This window comes from Condylura cristata, unplaced genomic scaffold (assembly GCF_000260355.1).
Source record: "Condylura cristata isolate star-nosed mole 26May11 unplaced genomic scaffold, ConCri1.0 scaffold00023, whole genome shotgun sequence".
NCBI lineage: Eukaryota > Metazoa > Chordata > Mammalia > Eulipotyphla > Talpidae > Condylura > Condylura cristata.
Window position 1 is genome coordinate 15,657,286 of NW_004567124.1, and position 23,322 is coordinate 15,680,607.

General features: G+C 35.6%; 1 protein-coding gene across 1 annotated transcript in view; it reads right to left on the minus strand.

Moving 5' to 3' along the window:
- The window catches only part of UNC13C (unc-13 homolog C (C. elegans)), a 410,279-nt gene that overhangs the window by 249,613 nt on the left and 137,344 nt on the right, over nucleotides 1-23,322 (minus strand). Inside the window, exons 4-6 of the mRNA XM_004687775.2 lie at nucleotides 7,614-7,692; nucleotides 6,656-6,661; nucleotides 5,553-5,624 (exon numbers count right to left, since the gene is read on the minus strand). Coding sequence (XP_004687832.1) covers nucleotides 5,553-5,624; nucleotides 6,656-6,661; nucleotides 7,614-7,692 — 157 coding nt within the window. The remainder of the gene's footprint in view (nucleotides 1-5,552; nucleotides 5,625-6,655; nucleotides 6,662-7,613; nucleotides 7,693-23,322) is intronic.

Sequence of the window (23,322 nt, forward strand, 5' to 3'; positions counted from 1 at the left end):
GGGGGGGTATAAAATTTGCACTGAGGAGGCTGCAGCTAGTTTGCAGTGCTATGTCCTCACCCATTGCGCAACCAGGGAGGGCCGCATTATTCAAAGTTTTAAATGAACCTTTTACACTCCTATAGGTATACGATGAGCCACAATCTCATCTCTTAAAAGTAACAGAACTAAGCTCAAATACATAATTATAAATATTTGATTGAATTTGACTGTAAACAGAAATTCTGGAACTGAATTTAAAAAATTAAAGTTTGTGTTGTTTATGAGATACACATCAAATACATTAAGATTTGAAAACACTAGAAAAAGTTCGATTAAGAAAATATTGACCTAATCAATCTAGTGTAGCTTTACTAACATCACATAGAATATATTTTAAGGAAGGAAAAAGTGTTTAAGTGATTAATAGGATTTCTAAAAATGTTGAAAGGAGAAATTTTTAAAAAATATAAAAGTCTTGAAAATTTGTGAATCCGACTGAATATGTTCATATGGGAGTCCTATAAAATTGATTATGTACTTAATAGTTCTCAGTTAAATGCCAAAAACCTAAATATAAAGTTCATGTCATATAAACAAAACCCTGTTACAAAAATAAAGTTCAAATTACTTTGGAAGACAAGAAAACACTTCTTAACTGGTGAGACAAAATATTTATCACTGGATCATTTAAGCAGTAATTATATCTCAAGCACAGTGAAAGGCTATATATCAAAATTTGTATCATGTACCTTAAGTGTACTGAGAAGAAAATGAGTAACTTTAAATACATGTTAGAAAAAAGAAAAAAAAAAGTTATATTAAGTTATATTATACAAGCACAGGAAAAGTATAAACCACAGCAAGGCAATGTCATACATGGAATTTCTGAATGCTGGAAGAAAAAAAAAACAAAATGAGAACTGAATACATGAGGAGCTATGGAATACTCTCTCTAAAGCTGAGTCATGGATATTCAAGTTTATGTAACACTGTTATATATTCCCTTCACTGATGCTGTCTAAGTATTCTTCTGTGTATCTGCAACAGTTAATAATGACAATTAAAGTTAATAAGCTAAAATCAAATTCAGCGACAAAACAGCTTTAGTAGAAATACAAAGAGAACAGAGGATGAATCTAAATAGCAGAAATAAATAGAAAAACAAAGAAACAATACGATGCCAATAAAATAAATTCCAAAGAAATCATTCATAGTTTGGCTTTTATAAACAAGAGAAAAAAATAGCATTTTATAAATCATGATAGCATTACATGAACAATTTGTAGTATTAATTTTGAAAATTTAGGGGAAAAAGAAAATTTTCTGAAAAGTTATAATTATCAAAATTAGCTCAAGAATAATCATTAAAGAATGGGACTGCTATTATTATGTTAAGTTGATTTAGCTGTCAAAAAGCCACCATTGGCCCTCCCTAGTGGCATAGCTGGTTAAAGCACAGCACTAAGAAGCTAAAGCCACTTCAGCATGGATTTGACCCCTGCCCCAGAGGTGATCCACATGGCGTGGCAGACCTCTCCTGACCTTCCCCATGCTCCCCTCAGCAGTGTACTTGTCAGTCAGCCTGTTCTGTTCCCCACTCTGTCTCTGGTGAATCCTCTCATCGCCCCTGCACCTTTGGCCTGTACCCCATTTCTATATGCATAAGTAAATAAATCTTAAAAAAAAATTTAACAAATTTTCTTGGTTTTAGAGACAGGTTTACCAGTCATTTGAGGTAAAGCAACACTTATTTATGCAAACCATACTAGAAGAACTACAGAAAATGAAAACCTTCCAATTTATTTTATGGTACTGTTAAAATTGTTCAAGGAAGCAGTAAACTATAGGCCATTTACTTAGGAACACAGATGTGAAAATCTTAAAATTAGCATACATACAAGAATATCAAGGCCAATGAGTTGCAGAAACATGCTCCAGTTCTCATGTAAATAGTGGAGCTGGACCAACATTTCCCTCAAGCTAGACTGTCATCTTGAAGGTAGGAAGAAGAACCTACAGCAAAACTTGTAGCAAGAGATAATCTTCATGTTGGAGTCACTACTGCTGACTGCTGAATTCCCTGAAATTTAAAGGTTACAGGGAGACACTGGACTCTGCATCCTTTGGAGACCTAATCTCCAGTGCCTGTCCCAGTTTCCTGATTGTACCTGCTCTACCTTGTTCTTGGAAACTGAGAATAAAAATATACTACTTCTATTTTAGGTTAACAAGTCAAGGGAGGCAAAGGGTGCTGAAACAAACACGTTCTCAAAGGTAATATGAGGTGGAATCACTTTACCACTGTTTTGGTGTCATGAGAAGATTCCTGTTCTTGAGCAGGAGTCCAGAAAACCTGGGTGTACACTGAGTCAGCAGCATGGAGACTGATCTCTAGGTACTGGACAGATATTCTGACCTACTTCCTCTTTCCATGTTACTTTGTAGTATTATAATACCCATAAAGTCCAGTCTGATCTCCTGATTATTCCGACCTAGTTAGTCATTTTTACTGAACCTGAATCTGCTACAGAAAAAAGGACCCTCCTCACTTTCTTATACAAACCAATCCTTACTAAGAATTGACAGTTCTTTGCAATGTGCCATCAGACAAACCCCACCCATGCTCATCAACACAGATTTAAAAAACAGGTCCAAAATCTCCTTAAGCTTTATGACTGGGATTTTTCACGCTACTTGAGTTTCCTATTACCATCAACCGAGCCTATCTTCTTCTGGATACTCTTGCCTCCTAGATTTTACAACAGTCTAAAAAAAAAAAAAAACAGAGTATCGTTCCCCTTCTGTTATATTATAAGCCTCATGGTGGCAGGGATTTTTAGCTGAGTTGTTTTCCACTTAATTTCCAGAAACTGAAACAATGTCTGACACCACAGTAGACCTTTATTGATTGCCCAGGCATGCTGGCACCAAGCCTGAGAAACTATCATGTTCTGGAAACAAGCACAAAGCTGACCAGTATGGCCATGCAGATTACTGTTGCATCTAAAGATAAGATTTTTTTGTTTTAAAGATTTTTTCATTTATGCATGGACAAACTGGGGTGTAAGCTAGAAGGGCAGAAGTACTAGGATTCACCAGAGACAGAGTGGGGAGCAGAACAGGTGGATCTACTGAAATACACTGCTGAGAGGAGCAGCGGACGAGACAGGAGAATTTGTCTGCACCATGTGGGTCACCTCCATGGCCAGGGTTTGATAACACAGATAGTGTGAAAGCACTGGGACTTAACCCTTGTACCACTAGAGAGGTTCTGAAGACCCTTCTTGTATTATTATCCCTTCTTGTATTATTAAGCAAGAAGATGTATAGAGAAACCTCATTCTTAAGAGCTTATTAACTGAAATTCCCAACCAGACCTATTGGCTTCCCATGGTGGAACTGGAACTGGCAGTGGATGGATGGGGCATCTGGCAGTGCTTCTCCCACTGCCCATAGAATATTCATGGGCACAGAGCTGGGTGACCCAGTGTCATCTCAGATCAGACTTTAGAGCATTGATTTTCCTAGATGAGGTGACTGAACTTTTTACCATGCATCTCTTTAATTGAAAGAGAAGAGTTACCATTTGAAATTTTCCACATGGTCAAGCCATTCTAGTTCATGAAAATGCTAATATTTCATGCTTTCAGTCTGATGACGCCTAGGAAGACTTTCGGCACCAAAAAGTGGAAAGTTTTCACTTCAACATTTATGTTCGTTGTCCATGTAACAACTTAATGTGGCAGCTTGTCAAGAATGAAATTTAATATGCCTGTTGTGAAGAAGTCAGATTTCATTTAGTTTTTGCTAAGTGGGCCCCAGGGAAATGGGCTTTGTGAGCAGGAGCTGGTAGTTTCTATTCATCTACCCAACACAGAAGCCTCTTACTTAGTAAAAATAAAAAATGTCATACTTTTAAGTTGATAAAGTCATTCAATACTTTAATAGACCAAAAATTACTCCCTGTTCAGGCTCTCAGAAGATGAGACAGTTCAATGGCTTTTCCACCAAGTTTTTCATGGGAATGAGTATTCATGGTTTAAACCAAACACCCTGTTTTTATACAAGAATGAAACAGTGTAGGAGTTATCAGTAAAAGCCTTGAGCTTGATTATTTCCTCAACAGCAAATACTAGATAAGTTGAGATTCAGCTGGGAGATGGGGTTTTCTCATACACCAGAGGATGTTTACTTTCTCTTGTAGTTGAACTATACTCAGAACGTTACATGGTATCATAAATCTAATATATATGTCTGAGTAAGAATATGACCTTGGGAATGCAACCACATTTGTCAATCCTGTGGCACAGGAGAAAATGTTTTAAACTGCTGTAGCACCTAGATATTCGAATGGAGACGTGTTTTTTGAGTGGAAGATAACAATGCCAGGAAAATGACAAATAGAAATGCAAATAATGGTGTGTAGAGTTACAGAAATGTATTGTAAAACAAAGAATTACTGTGGGTAAATTTTTTACTCTAGAAATAGTGTCGCTAAAATTTGGTGAGGTTGCTTATATAACTTCCCATGAAAGAGGATTTTCTTGAGCAGAAGTCTCTGTCAAGTGTCTGTGCATGATGGAATTACATGGCAGAATTAATGTCCGCTGTATATTAGAATCACTTAAGAGATTTAAAAAGACAAAACAGATTCACTGAGCAATCAGTATGTTTTAAAGCTCCTCCAGGTGGTCTAATGAGCCAAACCTAAGAATTCCTGACCTAGATTTTTGTAGCCTACTTGTAGCCTACTTGAGCCTAGATTTTTGTAGCCTACTTCTAATCACACTGGTTCTTTCATTCAGTAAGAATTTATAAAGTATCTTCCTCATGCCAGAAGGTGTTCTAAATAATAGGCATGAAACTGCATAGGATATAAGAGCCTAAGAAGAAAGGGTTGTGTAAAAAAAAAGAAAGAAAGAAAAAAAGTAATTGTAATTAGTCAATTAGTATTAATAATTCAGCCTTTATTTTTGTTTAGTTTTCCTTAGACTATGTCAGGAATAGACATATATCTACTCCTTTCATCCAGTCTTATTAACATCTCAGATGATAGAACTCAGGTTCAGCAAAGTTGCATAACTTTCCAGATACAATAATGCTAATCTAATGTCATAGATGGGACTCATCATAAGACTTTACTCCTAACCACACGGCACTGTGGAAGTCATATTAAATGCTAGAAAGTTCAGAAGAGGAAACAAATAACTTGTCTAAAAAGTGAGTATGTTAGAGAATACCTCATAAAGAAGAAAAAATTCAAACTAAGTAAAACTAAGTAGGCTTTCCCTCACCCCCAGGGGGAGAGTAACAGGTAAGCTATTAGACTGGGAGAGTATGTCTAAAAATGGGAAGATGGATGCATATTTGAGCAGCAGGGAATAATTCATATGGTAGGTAGTGATGCTGAGGCCCTAAAGAAATTTGCTTATTTGGGTGTCCAGGCTTTTCCCATGCTCCCAATTATTCCAGGCTCATTGAAATGAACATTACAGCTGAATGGCTCAAGCAGAATAGTGTTTTGCCTGGCTTATGATCAATGCACAGTTACTACGTGATTCGGTACCTACCAGTTCCTCATTGTTCAGTGATGTCCTTATCACCATTGCCAGGGAAAGTCCAGATTTCCGGGCAGCCAAGGTCTAAAACAAATAGGATCATGTGCTATTAGTACATGCAATGATTGCCACTTACATCCTGCTCAGCAGAATGTGAAACTGTAAGAATATAGACTAACACTGTTTTCTTCAGTGGCCAGTCAGTTCATTCAGAGTGTAGAATTCAAGAGCATTAAGGCTGAAAGGGTCACTTATTGTATCAAACCCAATCATGACATTTTACAGTTTTTTTCCAATGTGAACCACCCTTACAAACTAGCAAGACGCTTCAAGAAATTTATTTTTCCTCGAGGTGCCCATGATCACATACCTTCATAAAATGTGACCACTGGCAGACAGCCATTGATCTAGATGATGGTCCCGATTTAGAGCTGATGCTAGATGGTTCCTGACTGATTCACATTTCCCTGGAATACTTTACCATACTAATCAGGATATTTTCTTCCAAGTAACCACTTTATTAAGTGAGAATCATTATACCCAGATTTGTTTTCTTCACTCAGTATGGTAACTTAGGTAACTTAAAATAAGAATCAAGTCCCTTTAGCTTCCCCACTGGGGGGAAAAAATAATGCAGTATAATAAAATCAATAGCACCCTAGAAAACTTAGTTGAAGTCCTAAATAAAGGATATTAATTTTTCTGTCCTATAAGGAACAAAGGAAAACCACCATAGAATAATGTATCTGGTCAAAGCATATTTTTTTTTTTTTCATGCTACAAGCAATACAGATGAAGTTCAGCACGATACTAAGGAGGAAGCCACTTACCAACTGCCTCCACCCCTAAATCTGCAGAGGGTTTACAAACCTCCTGAGTTTGCCTAAGATAATGGTGTACATTCAACAACTATTGTCCTTAAACGTGTTTGTGTCCTTTTTTAAGTCTGTATTTATACCCATTACATATAATAATTCACACATAATTTGGTCTGTCTTTCAGAATTGAACTAGACCTTAAATTTCTGACTTTAATTTCCCATCTTTCTTATCCCATCAAAAATACAGTGCATATTTTAGAAAACACAAAAATTAGTTAAATTGAAAATCACTTACCATGGCCTAAAGGTTCCATGTGTGAGAGGAAACAAAGTATGAAAAATTAGACATATGAACAGTGAGAAAAGAGTATAACATTATTAAATAAGCCTAACATTTTAAAACAATGACTGTACCCTAGTGACAGGAAAATGAGCTTAACTGCAAAAATGCACACATGCTATGCTTTCTGTTATATCTAGTATATGGTTTGTGTTCTAAGGGCATTTCTATTTCTCTGGAAGAAATGTATTTTCATGGTTAAGACTATGACTTCAGTAGATTGGATACTTACTGTGTGAATGATAGAAAAATACTCATTTTCCCATGTGGATGGACTCTGGTTTTATAATCCTATGCAGACTACTACTAGTTCTTTGCATTTCTAGGGACTCCCCAGCATATTTAGGAACTCCCCAGCATATTTCATTATAGGAGAGTTTGTATTACTCAGTTATATTCAGGGTTAATAAAGGTTTCAATAACTTTGGAGCTGTGATTTTCTTTAGATAATTGAATAGCTTGTTAATTTGACTAGACTTGATCTTGTTCTAGTAGAAAAGAACAGATTCTTATTATCTGCTTGCTTTGTAAAGTATTAAAGTCTACTGAATTAAGGAGAAGTTCAACTCAAGATGATAAATGAGCTTGTAGCCATTCATAACACTGAACACATGTAAAGCCCGTGGCAATGGCTATCTTGGCATGCCGTGTAAATTCGTTTTGCTTAATTATAGGGTCATTTTTATTAAGTTTGTAATTAAAATAATAATATAAAGTTGTCAAAAGTTTAGAGCTATTCTCTCCATCCCGTAGATTTTTAAAGAAGTAAATCAAAACTTGAGCCTAGCTTCGTGTATATTTTATTCTCTGAAATACAAAGACTAGGATCCCAAATAAGAAGGACAATATGACATTTATAAAGACAAAAAGAGGGCACAGGTAATTAAAAAGAACTAAATGAGGAGTAACTTACCACATCTCGGACAATAGGCAAAGTTTTTTTCCTGCGGAGATCTGGCATACTGTCAATACCATAAAGTCCCCGTCCAGCTCTGAAAAAGGAAAAATGAACAATTTAAATAGAAACTGACTTTTTGAAGTTTAGTGTGATGGCAATGGTAAAGATGTTTCTTTTGATACCATTGTTTGGTGTTTTGTATCTTCACAGATTAAACTTCAAAATGGTATTGTAGTTGCAACAGGAAAGTTTGAAATGTAGTCATCATTCGAAAAGAATTTTCACTTACTTTGAATGTTAACTCTCACGTAGACAAGATTAAAATAATTTGTTTTACAAGGATACTATTTCTTCATTAAAAAATCTAAATAAATTAGGGCTCTCCTGGTGGCACAATGGGTTAAAGTGCCGCATATGAAGCTCTCTGAAGCCACTGTAGCACCAGTTCCCTCCGGGCCAGGGAGCTGAAGACCTCTTCTGACTCGCCTGCTGCTCCCCTCAGTAGTGTACTTCATCAATCTGCCTGTTCTGCTCCCCACTCTGTCTCTGGTGAAGCCTCTTGATGCCCCTGAAACTCTGGCTTGTACTCCAGTTTTGTATGAATAAATAAATCTTAAAAAAATGATTTGGACTTACAAATCTTTACATTTGTTAAAGTTTAATATATTGAATATTATTTCCTATTGAATCAAATATAGCCATTTGTTTATTTAAAAGGTTTTAAGATCACCAGTAGTTCTTTTTTTTTTTTTTTTGACAGGGAACACATGGAAATCATCTTTATTCCAACAGATTTAAAGTCAGACTTGATGATCAGCATAACAGTTGAAGCCATTTTTTAATAATTTAATTCATTTTTAATTTAATTATTACTAAAGTTTATTTTTACATCTTTTTGCACATTTTTTTTTCCATCTTGATTGTAATCCTCGCGGGTTTCCCATCACCAAATCACCCGTGTGCCACCACCATAGTCCCATGCATTTCCCTCCCCCCCCCCGTTTTTGATCCCATTCCCCACTCCACCCCCACCACCAGTAGTTCTTTTAAATACTCACTTAATTTACAAAAATCTTGCTATCCTCAAGCCTCGAGTCAGTTTTTTCACTGGTTAACAATTCAATTCATACCTCTAGGAGCTAATAGTTATATCTTTGGCTACAGTAGTCAATAAATTGTTATTTTATAATCTACAGACTATAAAGAGCTGGTTTATTCTTGTTACTTAGTTTAATGAAGGGAAACTTCTGTGTTAATGGATTTTTATCAGTATCCATAGTCTTAATTCTAATACTCCTGGTTATAACAATTGTTAGCTTATTGATCTTGGACAAGTTACTGAATATATCAGACAATTCAAGTAGAACAATGCATTAATAAGGATAAGGTGGTAATAAATATCAATACTGCCATAACTTATGTTTTCAGATGAGAATACAATGTAATAGTAAATATATACTATTAAAGCCATTGTATATGAGAAAGGAATATATCAAGGATGAACAAGTTGTATTTAAATCATATATGCAGCTGAAATTCACTTTTAGTTAGAATCACAGAACACAGGAAAAGAGTAGCTGTGGGCAGAGATGAAGATCTGGAGAATGAGTAAAAGGAAAGGCAAAAGACAAGAGGGAAGACAGTGTGTACTGTCAGGGGAGGAAATGACATTTAAAATCCTGTCCATTATTGATTCTACTAGAAAATATTGAATAGTATGATCTCCATCATTGCCTTAAGGAAGTAACACATTTCCAATAATGCCTACTAACATATTTTAGGCTAAGGGATATAACAGACACAATGACAGCAAAAAATTAAGAATTTGAATTTCAGTGCTTTCTTTGTAACATCCAACTTCAAAAAGTGAAACTGTTCATCCGTCACTGTAAACGTCTTTCTTCCAACCCTTTCCACATTTTTTGCCTCTCCCTGTCAGTTTATGACTGACCATCCCATATTTCAAACATCAAATATATCTAAAGAGAGCATGTGGGTTTCTAGCACTATTTTTCCAGTTTTGATTGCTCCTGAGACTGATTTCAAACAATTTCATTTTCTTCTATGAACAGGATTGATAATAACATTAAGTGAACATTATTTCTTTCCACCATATTATATGACAATCATACCAACTGCCTTAAAATGTTTTGAAATGTTGATTCCTAAATAATGTGACTTTAGTAACTAAGATATTTAACTGTGATAATGATTGAGAAAGTGATTTATAAACTGAAAAGCATTATATAAATCAGTTTTGTATGTTCATCCTATCATTTATTTTTATGTTTTCTTTTTTTTATGTTTTCTTTCTCAACATATTTAACAAAACAGAGCTAGAATCTTCAGCAATCCTACTTATGAGACAGTTATACACATACACATTCTTGTACTTTGCACTTTGCCTCTATGCCTATCCTAACATACCACAGGTATCAAGTACCCATGCCAAAATAAACTATTACAGAATAATGAACACATGTTTGAACACATGAATCTAAATTTCATTTCTGTTGTTCTGACTTTGTTAATTTTATTCAATCTATAATTTATAACTTGGAAAACTGAAGTACAATATAAACGGTCCTATTAATTTTCACTGATAGGCTAAAAACTGTCTTTATCTGGTTGTATTTCCTTATAATTTAAAATTTTTATCATCACTTTTTTTTAAAGATTTATTTATTTGTGCATACAGAACTGAGGTACAGGCCAGAGGCTCAGGGGCGGTGAGAGACTTCCCCAGAGACAGATTGGGGAACAGAACAGGCAGATCAATGAAGTACACTGCTGAGGGGACTAGCGGGCCGGTCAGGAGAGGTCTGCCACACCATGTGGCCACCTCCGGAGCAGGCGGGAATTAAACTCATGAGGAAGGGGCCTTAGATTCTCAGTGCTGTGCTTTAACCCGCTGCACCACCAGGAAGGGCCATATCATCACTTTTTAAAGATTTATTTATTCATACAAGAATTGGGGTGCAGTCCAGAGGTATGGGGGTGAGAGACACAGTAGGAAAAACAACAGGCAGATTGTCTAACGTACATTGCTGAGGGGAGCAATGGGTGAGAAAGGAGAGATCTGCTGTGCTCTGTGCATCAACTCCCTATCCAGAGATCTAACTCAGGCTGCAGTGGCTGTGGAAAGCTTCATAGTGCTTTGTCTTTAATACCTGTGCTACCAGGGAAGCCCATTAAAATATGCATCATCACTTTTAAGAAACATTCAAGAATTTATTCATCAGACCCTCTTTGGTGGCACAATGGGTTAAAGTACAACACTGCTAGCTAGCCACAGCCACTAAGTGCGAATCCAATCCCTGGCCCCAGAGGTTACCCACATGGGACAGCTGACCTCTCCTGTATTGCCTGCTGCTCCCCTCAGCAATGTACTTCATTGATATGCCTGTTCTGCTCCCTGCTCTGTCTCTGGTGAAGCCTCTCACTGTCCCTGAACCTCTGGCCTGTACCCCAGTTCTATATGCATAAAAAAAAATAAATCTTAAAAAAAAGTGTTTATCCATCAAGTAATGACATTAATTGCAAACCTGGATTTTAAAAATATGCTCTCTCACCTCACAAATAGAGAAGTACTTCATAAACACTGAAGCTATGTGAAAATATAAGACATTTGTGTCTCATTATTGAGAAGCTTCCTAACTAGGGCAGAGAGCTAGCTGAGAGAGATCAAATAAAGAAATTGAGGACTAAACATATCAGTAGACAAATCATTGATTTTTTTTGTTTTTTGGCAAGTGATTTACTTCATGGATAGTCAGTAAAATCAGGAAGAAACTATTTAGGCTCAGGAGTGATCCCAATAAATCATCAACTCAGGCAACAGCAGAAAAGTAATACTAAAGGTAAGGTCTCAAGCCAAGGAAGATCCTTGATTTCCACCCTCTTTATTATGTTGACTCTAACTTTAACCAGCAATCTGGCTTATAATAGCTAGTATTTATGTAATGTTTACCAGTTGCCTATATAATGTTCAACATTATAGCTAACATTTATATGTTTTGTATCATCTTATTCTCAAAAAAATCAGTGTCATACATTAATTTCCCTCATTTTATAAATAAGGAAATGGATGCATAATTGTTCTTTGTAATTGCCTCAAGGAAATTATCTAAGATCTAGCCAGAATTTTAGCTCTATTTCTATGGAATATCATACTCTACATCTTCTATGATTGAAGCGTCTATATTTATGATAGTTAAATGAGCTGAGGTTTATAGCTGACCCCTTTTTAAATTTAATGAAATTAAAGTAAGTTCCCAGGCCCCATATACTTCCCTGAGAAGTATAGGATAGACCCTGATTTCCAAACTAGGAATGAAATGTCCTTTATTCCACATTCTTAGTAACTAATGCTTTTATTGGGAGGAAATAAAAGGCCATCCCTAGCTAATTCAGAGGTGCTATCATTATTTGACATGTTTTTCAGTGTATTCCAGGAAAGTATTATCATCAGATCAGAAACCTGTATCACTCTATAGTACAGCCCCAACTAATTCCTCCTAAGCTTTTCAACAAATGATCTGCCTAGGTAAATTGAGTTATTTAGACCACAGACATTAAAAATGAGGTAAATGTTCAGATCTATGGAACTATCTGGAGAGCCAATAACCTCATAAAATCAACAAGAAAGATACATTATAGGATAAATTAAATGAGATGTGTCAATATTTATTCTATTAATGTTTTATTCTTTTTTTACTTGGTTTATTTTCGTTCTTAGCATAATTATATTAAAAGAAGTTTAGTAGAATATTCTGTAATTTTTAAGGGATATGATATTTAGGTAGAAGATATAAATGCTGATTTTACTAAATTCATGCTATTATTATCAATGAACATTAAACTGATTATATATTAAATGAAGTTGATTAAGAATAAGACAAGGCACCGGAAGAGTATCTCATGAAAACTATCAAGAAGATTTTACATGGTAGACCTTGTTCATTAGTGGGCAAAAGTGTGCTGTTTCCACAAATGTAGAACTAGTGATTAATTACTAATATTGACTAAGACTAGTCTGTGAAGACTAGCTAATTTCTATTACCAACATAACTAATCTTTTATAGCACTATGAAATATTAAGTAATTTAAAATATTTGTAATGAATCATTTGAAGCCCCTCACCTAGAATATAGACCTATTATCTTCAAACATTACAAAAAATAACAATTACTTATTTATTTACTTAATGGTAATATACAGTCTATTTTGTCCTTTTGCTTAACACTATTAACATAATTTTCTAATCATTATTTAATTATTCATATGTAGCATATTCATTTTGCATACTTTGTTTTTTTTTACTATTGTCAACATTGGATGGGTATTTGTGTAATTGACTCACTTCCTACATCTAATTAATCACCAATTCCTAATGATTGTTTGATTCCATATTTTATAAAACCCAAGACACCAACTGTTATAAGATACAGCATCATTCTATTTGCTATAAAAATCCAATTACTCTCAGGGCATATCTCTTTAACAAGTATATTTTATATTTTACACTTATTAAAAGGTTCTTCTTAAACTGACAGACTTCTATAACTTGTTATTCTTTATATTTTTCATTCAATGTCTTAATTTTCTAATTAGGGTCACCATGAGTTACTAAGTTGCATTTCAGTTTTTATAATACATAGAGAAGTATTTTACAGAATAGATGAATGAATATGAAAATGAATATTTTTTTAGCTCCTGTTTCCCTCCATCAGAATCTTCACAGATCATGCCCTATTCCATTTTTTACCATTTTAGTTAATCTCTTTTTTTCCCAATCCATTTTTTTTTAAAGATTTATTTATTTGTGCATACAGACCTGGGGTACAGGCCAGAGACTCAGGGGCGGCGAGAGTCTTCACCAGAGACAGAGTGGGGAGCAGAACAGGCAGATCAAAGAAGTACACTGCTGAGGGGAGCAGCGGGTGGGTCAGGAGAGGTCTGCCACACCATGTGGTCACCTCCGGAGCAGGCGGGGATCGAACTCATGCAGAAGCGGCTTTAGATTCTCAGTGCTGTGCTTTAACCCGCTGCGCCACCAGGGAGGGCCCCCAATCCATTTTTACAATGCCAAGAGTGATGTTTCTAGATCATATCTTAATATAAAGATGGAAATTATCAAGATGCCTTATTACCTACAAGATCTAGAACAACTTCTCTACATTCCTATAGTACATAATTGCTCATCCTGTCTCATCACTTCCAACTTCATCATCTACTTCTTTTGAACTCAAAAGCATCACACTATTCCCCTGTTTGTCTGTTCTTACTCTGCGAGTCCTGCTTGACTGCTGATAGGTATGGCCTGGCACCAACCTGCTTCTCAAGTAAAATCGGAATGTAACATTTGTCACCCCACAGGCAGATAAAAGTACCTCCTCCTCATCTCAACCAATGTACTTCTCTATAACCTCAGTATCAGTATTCTCAGAATGGGGCAAGTCATAGAGTAGAGAAGACTCTGCAGTGTTATTTATAATAGGTTAAGATGAGATAAAGGAGACAGAGATGGCTTAAAAGATCATTGAAGTAATAACAGATTCCTTAATGAGGGTCTCTGAATGAAGTGGTTTCACTGCTTTCTTTTCAACCTCTTCATGAACTCTTATTAAATTCTCAATTCAAAATGCTATAATATTTTCAAGAGTAAATGACTTCATTGTCAAAAGAGGCTTTATATTCTACTAAATTACTTTCTGCTTCCCTAAGCACTTGACCTTGTAACACTGGATGATACTCCTTAACACTGTAAGCAGACTTTCTCTTTCAACCCTTTTTCCTTTGAAATGTGATTTCAGATGTGCTGACTCCTTCATTATTCATCTTTACATTAGTTTTGAAAGGCTAGTATATTTTTAAGTTTTTAATGATATAAAAGGAGTGTGAAAGACTAAATTACAAATTATATTGCCAGTAATTAAAAATATTTCTTGAGCAAACCACTGATGGTTTACATTTATTACAGTGAGTTGCAGAAGTTAAAGCCTAAAATATAGCTGTTAAGCCGTTCCTGAAAGTTTTTCTCAATGTTAAGTTTGAGAAGACAATGTCAGAAGTCAGAGATTAAATGCCAACAACTCAATTACAATAGGGATCTGCTAGGATTCATTTCCTTAACAGACTGTTTATCATTTTGACAATAAAACTTTATCTGAGACTTGTGATTCTTTACTTCAAAAACCTTCTCTTTTCCATAAAATTATCTGCAACTAAATTAACCTCAGACATTATCACATGCTACAGAACAGGAACAACAACAACAAAAATGGAAAGATTAAATTTTCATAATTAGTCACCTCTTACTGTGTGAAAAAAATATTTCCCTTTAGTTAGAATTCATGAAGCACAGGGGTCAGCTTATAGTGTTAGTTTTTAAATTCTTAAACCATGCTCTATGACACAAAGCAGTAGGAAATGTGAAAATGTGTATATTAATGTTCTTCAATTTGAGGATAATTTTCTTAGTAGTCTCTGTCTGGAAAATCCGAGCATCCATTTATACATAGTTTTTAAAAAGTGCAATCATTATTAAGTTAATGAAACACCAGCTCCTTAATATGGGCTACTTAAATATCATTAACTAAAATCAAACATTAAGTAGCAAGTGAACTATAATGCTTAAAGCTAAGATCTCAGGTTATTTATAATCATATTTTTCCTTGGCTGTATGCTACATATCTAGTCCCATTAAATTTCTAACAAGCCCTGTGCTATTACTAACAAAAGTAATACCTGACAGCAGAGTCTACAATCATTACGTGACTGTCAAATATTCATAGACTAAGTATGTCTTATTCTTGGATAATGTTTCTTGTCTTTTAGTTTCCCTGTTTCTTACTCACAGAAGCAAAATCATGGCCCAGATTTGGAGTCACAGTAAAAAATCACCCAGTTTTGGTAGTAGGAAAGGTCATGAGGGCTGGCATGCCTGCCTGAAAGGATGAACAGGAAGGACATAGACAACTCACATGACATGTTATGTCAGGAGGTACGCCACTCATGGACAAAACAACCAAGTCCTGGTGATATGTTAGCCAGTGGCTATCTCACTTTAATGAGTTGCCAACAAGTAGGTCAATGGTGGAGAGATTAAAAGTGAACTAAACATGCAAGGATAGCATAATATTGCCATTTAAATTATATTTTTAAAAGGTTTCTCTAATCAATAATACCTAGTTTTCTATTTCCTTCCTTCAGTAGCACCATCTGTACTCTGAATCTTTAAATACATGATCTCACATCCTGTGACTGGCAGACTTGTGACAGCAATGGGTTAGCAAACATTCTCATACTTATGAATGTTTCTTGTGTTATAACCTGCTATGATTGGATAGGTTAAGAAGTGTCTTCACTTATCTTCCATCTGTTATGAAATCATCCCTCTGCTACCCAAGGAAATACTCAGAAGAGTAACTTTTAAGAGTTGGCTAAATGATCAGAAACAAAGATAACAAAACTCAACTGTCTATTTATTTAATAGACAAAGATGAATTTTAACATGCTACCACTTCACTCAATTTATTACTTTTATAACACACATTAAAATGTGTGCTATACAATGAGATACCACCTCACCCCAGTGAGAATGGCACATCTTCAAACAACTAGCAACAACAAATGTTGGCGAGGATGTGGAGAAAAAGGAACTCTCCTGCATCCTGCACCGCTGGTGGGAAGGAAAGCTAGTACAACCAACTATGGAAAACTGGAGGTTTCTCAAACTGGTAAAAATGGAGCTTCCCTATGACCCAGCAATCCCACTCCTAGGTATCTACCCAACAAACACTAAAACACTGATTCAAAAAGACACCTGCACCGTATGTTTACTCCTGCTTTATTTACAATAGGAAAGACATGGAAACAGCCCAAATGCCCAAAAATGGATGACTAGACTAAAAAGATGTGGTACATATACACAATGGAGTATTATTCAGCAATCAAAAAAGATAACCTTTTGCAGTGACATGGATGGAGCTGGAAGGGATCATGCTTAGTGAAATAAGCCAGAAAGAAAAATACCAGATGGTTTCACTCATAGCAGGAGCATAAAGGACCAGGGAAAGAACTGGTAATGGACAACTATATACCAGAGACAGTTTATGGGGGTGGAGTGGAGAATGAGATAAAAAATGGAGGGGGGAAGTACACTGGACTATGGTGATAGCACATGGATGATTTGGTGATGGGAAGCCCACAGGGATTACAACTGAGATGGAAAAAGGCACAAAATGATGTAAAAGTAAACTATTATTAAAAAATATTGTGCTATAATTACTTGCTCATATATTACATCCTCCAGATTTTTTATACTTCCAAAAATGAATCATATACATTTATTTTTAATCTCTAATATTTAATATTAGGTATTAATTTAATATTAGGTAATATACTATTTTATGCATATTAGGATTAGTATACATATTGCTTAAATAGTAAAAAACTAATGATTGGAAGAATTATTTTCAGTTATTTTATTATACTTCTAGGACAAATAAATATAATACATTTAGAAATTTGAGTATTTAGAAATTAAATTATTCCAATTTTCTTTTCTGACTCACAATTTGGAATAAAGATTATTCTCACTGGTACGTGCTCTTAAAATGGTAATAATTCCTTATTTCTCTAGACCACAATGTAGCTGTTTCTGTTCTTCAGTTCATTTTGTCTCCTCAGTGCAATTAGGGGTTAAAGAGAGGATAAGCATTGTTTATTCCCAATGGAGAGTTACTGGAACTGAAATGGAGCTTAATAAAATGCACATATACACACCAAAAGGTAATTAGTTATTTAAACAAAGACAAACCTATCTATGCTTCCCTTCATATGTAATAATCTCTACTAGCAAATTGTCAAACAGCTATTCGAGAAACACTTAAAAAACCAATATTTGAAAGAAACAGACATAGATCTAATGATACAGGGGGGGGTTAGAGTAAGAGCCAAACTATTTAGATTTAGGAGATTTTATGGTATTGATAGGAGAAGCAAAGAGAGAGGAGACTGTATATTCTGTTTGACTCCTAGGAGTGCCTATTTGTAGTGACTAGCAGTCTTTCAATGCATGTTGATAATGGAGCTAGTTTTTAGTATCTGTAAATAACTCTTTGGATTTGGACAAAAATCATCTGTCCAAAGGTGTATAAGTATAGCTACTTGAAAACAGACATGTATTTGAATATGGTCATTAACACAAAAAAATAATACAAGCATCTACCTGAATTGTCTGTTCATAACCTGCTGGCATATTCGACACTCAGATGTGATACACAGCAGCTTGGCACTTAGCCTCCTACTTTTTTTTTGAGTGTGTGATTATTTCACCTTGGGAGATATATAAAAAGAACATGTCAAGTTTGTTACTGCAAACAATATGATAATAAAACAAGGTCGGTCACAGCACTTTTTCAGTTGACAAGTGCTGGTCCAGAATATATTAGTTCCTGGAATCATAATTTGGTCACTTTGTCTCTCTATGCAAGCTAAAGCATTTGGATGAATAAAAAATGGGACCCTACAAAAAAGGAAAGAGCAGGAGTAAACATAGCAATTAGAGCTCATCTAGCTCTCACACCTTGGGACACTGTATGAGGAAATAGCAGGTATATGCTACTGGTAATAATGTTATAGCTACAGTTACCTCCTGACCTGGTCCTGCTGACAGGCTATTGATGTTATTATGCAAACTCATCCTCCTTTCATCCAGAAAATATTTTCAGGAAGAACACTGGGTCAAAGAGTGGGTATTAGAAAGAGCAACCTGTAGTGTACTGGAGCTCACCTCATTTATCTGAAGAGAAAACTATAAATCTTTCTGATCAAAGATGTCACAATGATAGCTTGTCATGTTAAGGAAACAGAGACCCAGCGAATAGGCAAACATTACAAATTTAGGATTTTATAGTAGCCCACTGTGAAAGTTACCAGCACACCACTAACCACAGACCTTGTTATTATGTGCAGTATGGAGCTCCTATAATTGAAGTTCTTCACTAATGGAATTAACTCTCTTGTTTGCATTCATCTCTATTTTCCATTGATGTAGGTCTTTCTTTTGGAATCATTTGTGTATAAATATTAGAGTTTTTAAAAATCAGTATCTTCCTCAGGAAATCAGCATAAAGTACACTTAACTGCTCTTATAATTTACAGCAATGACTGCACAATTCTCTGCTCAAATTAATTCCTGTCAACATCTACTGAGTTCCTACTATTCACCTAGATGACTCAGTGCTATGGAATGCTGGGAGACAATTCTTTACTGGTCTCTGCATACCATATGTATGGAGGCACTTTTGTTCTAGACTAACTTTTCACAGATATTTGTAGAGCCCACAGAGATGATGACCTCCTCTGGAACAGAGGACACATTTAAAAGATTGAAATTTCTTAAACTCAGAAACAGATACAAATCCACTGTTTATCTTGCATCCACCTCTACATTTTGCCCCCAAGGGGCTTACAGGATATGAGAAGCTGACCAAACCATGAAGCTCACGTTCCCTGCAGTGCCAGTAGCCTCTGATCCAGTATCTCAGGTTTTTCTGCCAGAATCCATAAATCTGTGGTAGACTAACTTATTAGCTTGTAAGGAGAGCAAAATACAAGTGTGTAATACTTGATATAGAATACATAAATTTATTATTGACCTTTAAGGAAACACATACTTGCTGGGGGATAAGACATGATGTATGGATGCATGGAAGTTGTAAATCACTTATCTGCATATAAAGTTGTACCTAGTAGTTCAAAGATGGAAAGATTAGCATCATGAATGTTTGACAATCTTATGAAGTAATCTGTGGCACAGTATTTCAATTCATTACAAAAACAAATGTTTCATGCCATACAGCCCTCATTCAAAATCATGCTTGAGGCCCTCCCTCGTGGCACCACTGGTTAAGGCACAACACTATCTCTCTGCAACTACTACAGCACAAAAGTTCGATGCTTGCCCAGGGAGGTGACCCACATGGTGTGGCAGTCCTCTGACCAGCCTGTTGCTCCCCTCAGCAGTGTATTTCAGTGCATTTGCCTGTCCTGCCTGCCTGTCTCTGGTGAATCCTCTCACCTCCCATATCTCTAGCTTTTACCCCAATTCTTCTATGCATAAGTAAGTAAATCTTAAAAAAAAATCATGCTCATTAGATGAGAGCACTGAGCATCTATCTAGCGAGTGCAAAGCAAGTAATTTAAAGAATCAAGATAAATAGCTTTCAACAAAATCCTTTAGAAAAAAAAATTACATTTTTTTTTACCCAACCAAAAATGTGGGTGATAAGTTTTTGTTTAATGTAGCAAATGATATTAAATGTTTCTTCATATTTGTTGGGCACTATGTTTGATAGACATAAACTATTTTTGAATAACAATGCAATAATAACATTCCAAGTAGAAAGTATTATATCTAATGGATATAGAAGGAAACTGAGAGAAATTTGTTTGTTAAAAATTAATATACCCGGCCCTCCCTGGTGGCTCAGCTGGTTAAAGCACAGCACTGAGAAGCTAAAGCCACTTCCGCATGAGTTCGATCCCTGCCTGCCCTGGAGGCGACCACATGGTGTGGCAGACCTCTCCTGACCCACCCACTGCTCCCCTCAGCAGTGTACTTCATAGATCTGCCTGTTCTGCTCCCCACTCTGTCTCTGGTGAAGCCTCTCACCGTCCCTGAGCCTCTGGCCTGTACCCCAGTTCTGTATGCACAAATAAATACATCTTTAAAAAAAATTAATATACCAAGTAGCAGGAACTTGACTCAAAAATATTAATCAAGTCATTATGAAACATATCTTCTACATAGTTTTAATAAACATTGATGATGTGTGTCAGACTCTTCACTATCGTTGCATCATTTAGGACAGTTTATAACTGGAGCATAAAATTGCTAATCATCTACTCCCAAATATCAGGTATAGTTAAAAGGAATAGTAAAAGGTTCAGATACTTTTTTGAGTATCTAGAACATTTACTCCAGCTGCACCCTGAAACTCTCTCTCCTTAGGCACTGAAACTTCCAAATAGCTTAGTTTTCAGAGTAGGAAAAGAGAGAGAGAGAATGAATGGGGAGTGTTGAATACCAGAGTGCTGTACCCCCAGGGACACTTGCCTCAATAGAAGAATCCTGAGTCATGGGCAGGGCAAGGACAACTTGTTCAAAATGCAAAGACTTGCCCTGTCAACTATAGATTTGCTTTGCATAAATAGAAACAGTTTCTCTTGAAGATACTGATCACACAGAGCAAGAGTGCTGTCCTTTGGTATGAGTAGACAAATACTGGCAGGTACAAATATATCAGGGTCGAAATAATACATAACATACCGAAAAAACAGTTTTCTTTTTGCAGAAAAACAATTACATGAAGTTGAAATACTGTGGGGCTATCTATTGTATATGATATACAACTTTTTATTTAAACCTCATCTTTCTAGAGAGACTTAATTAACAGTACTCTTGCATGTAATACTGCAATATGTGGGCTAACCCTCTAGCCCCTCAAAGTTTCACTATACCCTCAACCATTTAATCCTCTTTATCCTGATTCATTTCTTTTTTATATCTATAGTTACGATAAGCATCTTAAACATTACATTTTTATATTTGTATCTTTTGCCCCTTAATAGATTCAAGCTCCACAAGGAGTAGGGACATTTGTTTTGTTTCCAAGCACCTAAACAAGGTCTGGTACCCAGTTGTTCGATACATTATACGGGAATGACTGAACAACTTTTACCTGTTTGATTATTATTTGAGATCTTATGTGAAAGATAATGTTATAACTGCCTTACATGACTATATAATACCTCTTTTAATCCATACAAGAAAACTAATCTGTAAGCTAGAACTACTATTACCTGTAATTTATTGGAGGACATACTGAAGCACAGATCTGTTAAGCATTTGGTCCCAATGTCACATGACTAGTAAGTACTGAAGTGAGTTTTGAAGCAGGGAATTCTGGTTTTAGAGACAATCTTCCTAACTACTGTGTCAGTTATTCATAATAGGTGATGCTTAACATTTAAATAAAAGACATGTTATGTACTGAATACTTTAAATAAGTCAGAAATGAATGCAATACTACTTAGGAAGACATAATCAATGTTACTCTACTAAAACAATAATTAATTGGGTATCATTAATGGGGATTTTAGTTATGTGGACAGTTTTATGATTTCCCAATTCTCTCAGTACCAAATGCTAGCTTTTGGATCCTGATGGTAATAATTTTATTTCTATAATTTCTTCTTTTCCTCTGCCTCCCTTTATCCTTGTCCTTTTCTGTTCTACTGCTGATCTTCATGGCCTCTAACTCTTAACGACCACCATCACCCTTCTTACTACCATCAGCAAGGTGTCACTTCTAACTAAAGACAGCTCATGTTACTGTATGAGAACATGTCCTATGGGACACTGAGAGCCAGCATGCTAGTCACGATTTTTATTAGGGCCCAAGTTATTCCTGCTATTTAGATAGTTTAGTCTTTTTTTTTTTTTTCCCTTAGAAGTGGGTTTTGTTTTAACCCCAGGACAATGTTTTATATTGGGCATTATAAATGCAACCAGAAGTCACTTTATAGACCTTTGATGTTCATGAATTGTGCTGTTGCCAGAGAAGTTTTATATGCCAAGAGCCCTTCTCTTGCAGCTACACACTGCTGTACTTTTGTAGATTGTGACTGTTTGGCCGCATTAATACTTGATTCCTTTTATTCGCTAGCAGTGTATTTATTAGAAGTGTCATCAAATTCTTACTTTTACATACTTCCTGACAATCATCACAATTTTTTAACATAATTTTACTCTCTAGCCTGGACACAATCATGTCCATCAGGCATTTCCTGTATTTGCTTCTGGCTTACTCTCCAAGTCTGAGGATGATCATCATGCCTTAGGAAGCAGAAGAGGGGTGACAGAGTCCTTAAATACTGTGAGCACTGATTCATAGCCCATGCTGTAATAACTGTCAACCATCCCAATGTCTAGCCAGAGAAAATTTAATGTTCCAGTTAAGGAGTTTCCTGCAGGGAAACTGTACTGAACTTCCCAAGTAGGCTGAGCTGAGTTCAGAATAACTTTAATGGAAAACAAAGCTATTGTGAGAAATAACTTCTATTCATTTAAATGGGCACTTGAGTTGTTTGGCAGATAAGGGATAGAGCCTTATGAAGATGGATTTAGGCATAAAACTATGTGGAAAATGAATAGTACAAAGTGAAGATAATTTTTCAGGACAAATAAAAAGAAAACATTTGTCTGTCTTTTTAGGAAGATCATTTTTGAGTGTTTATAATGTGCATATAACATCAGGGAAAAACAGTATTCCTAAAAATGTGAACATTTATTATGACTCTAATCTGTTATATATTAAAACTGCAAATTATTATTGGTTTCATTATATTCTGTTCATTTAGATGAATAGTAAACACTTGATCTAAAGTTAAATTATACCCTGATCCCTCAAAGAAAGAAATTATTCAGCCAGAGAAATGGGTCCTTAGGCCTACTTTAATACTATGCCATCATAAGTTCTCAGAAACAGATGTAATTTCTACTGAATTAATCACTTCCTTGTCACCACTTGATAATTCCCTCTCTGTGTTGCTATGTTCTATGACACACTCTGAGAAGATTACACAGCAAGGGGAGAGGATGAAAACCAAATCACATTCTAAATAACTTATGTGAAGAGACTGGTCAGTTAAA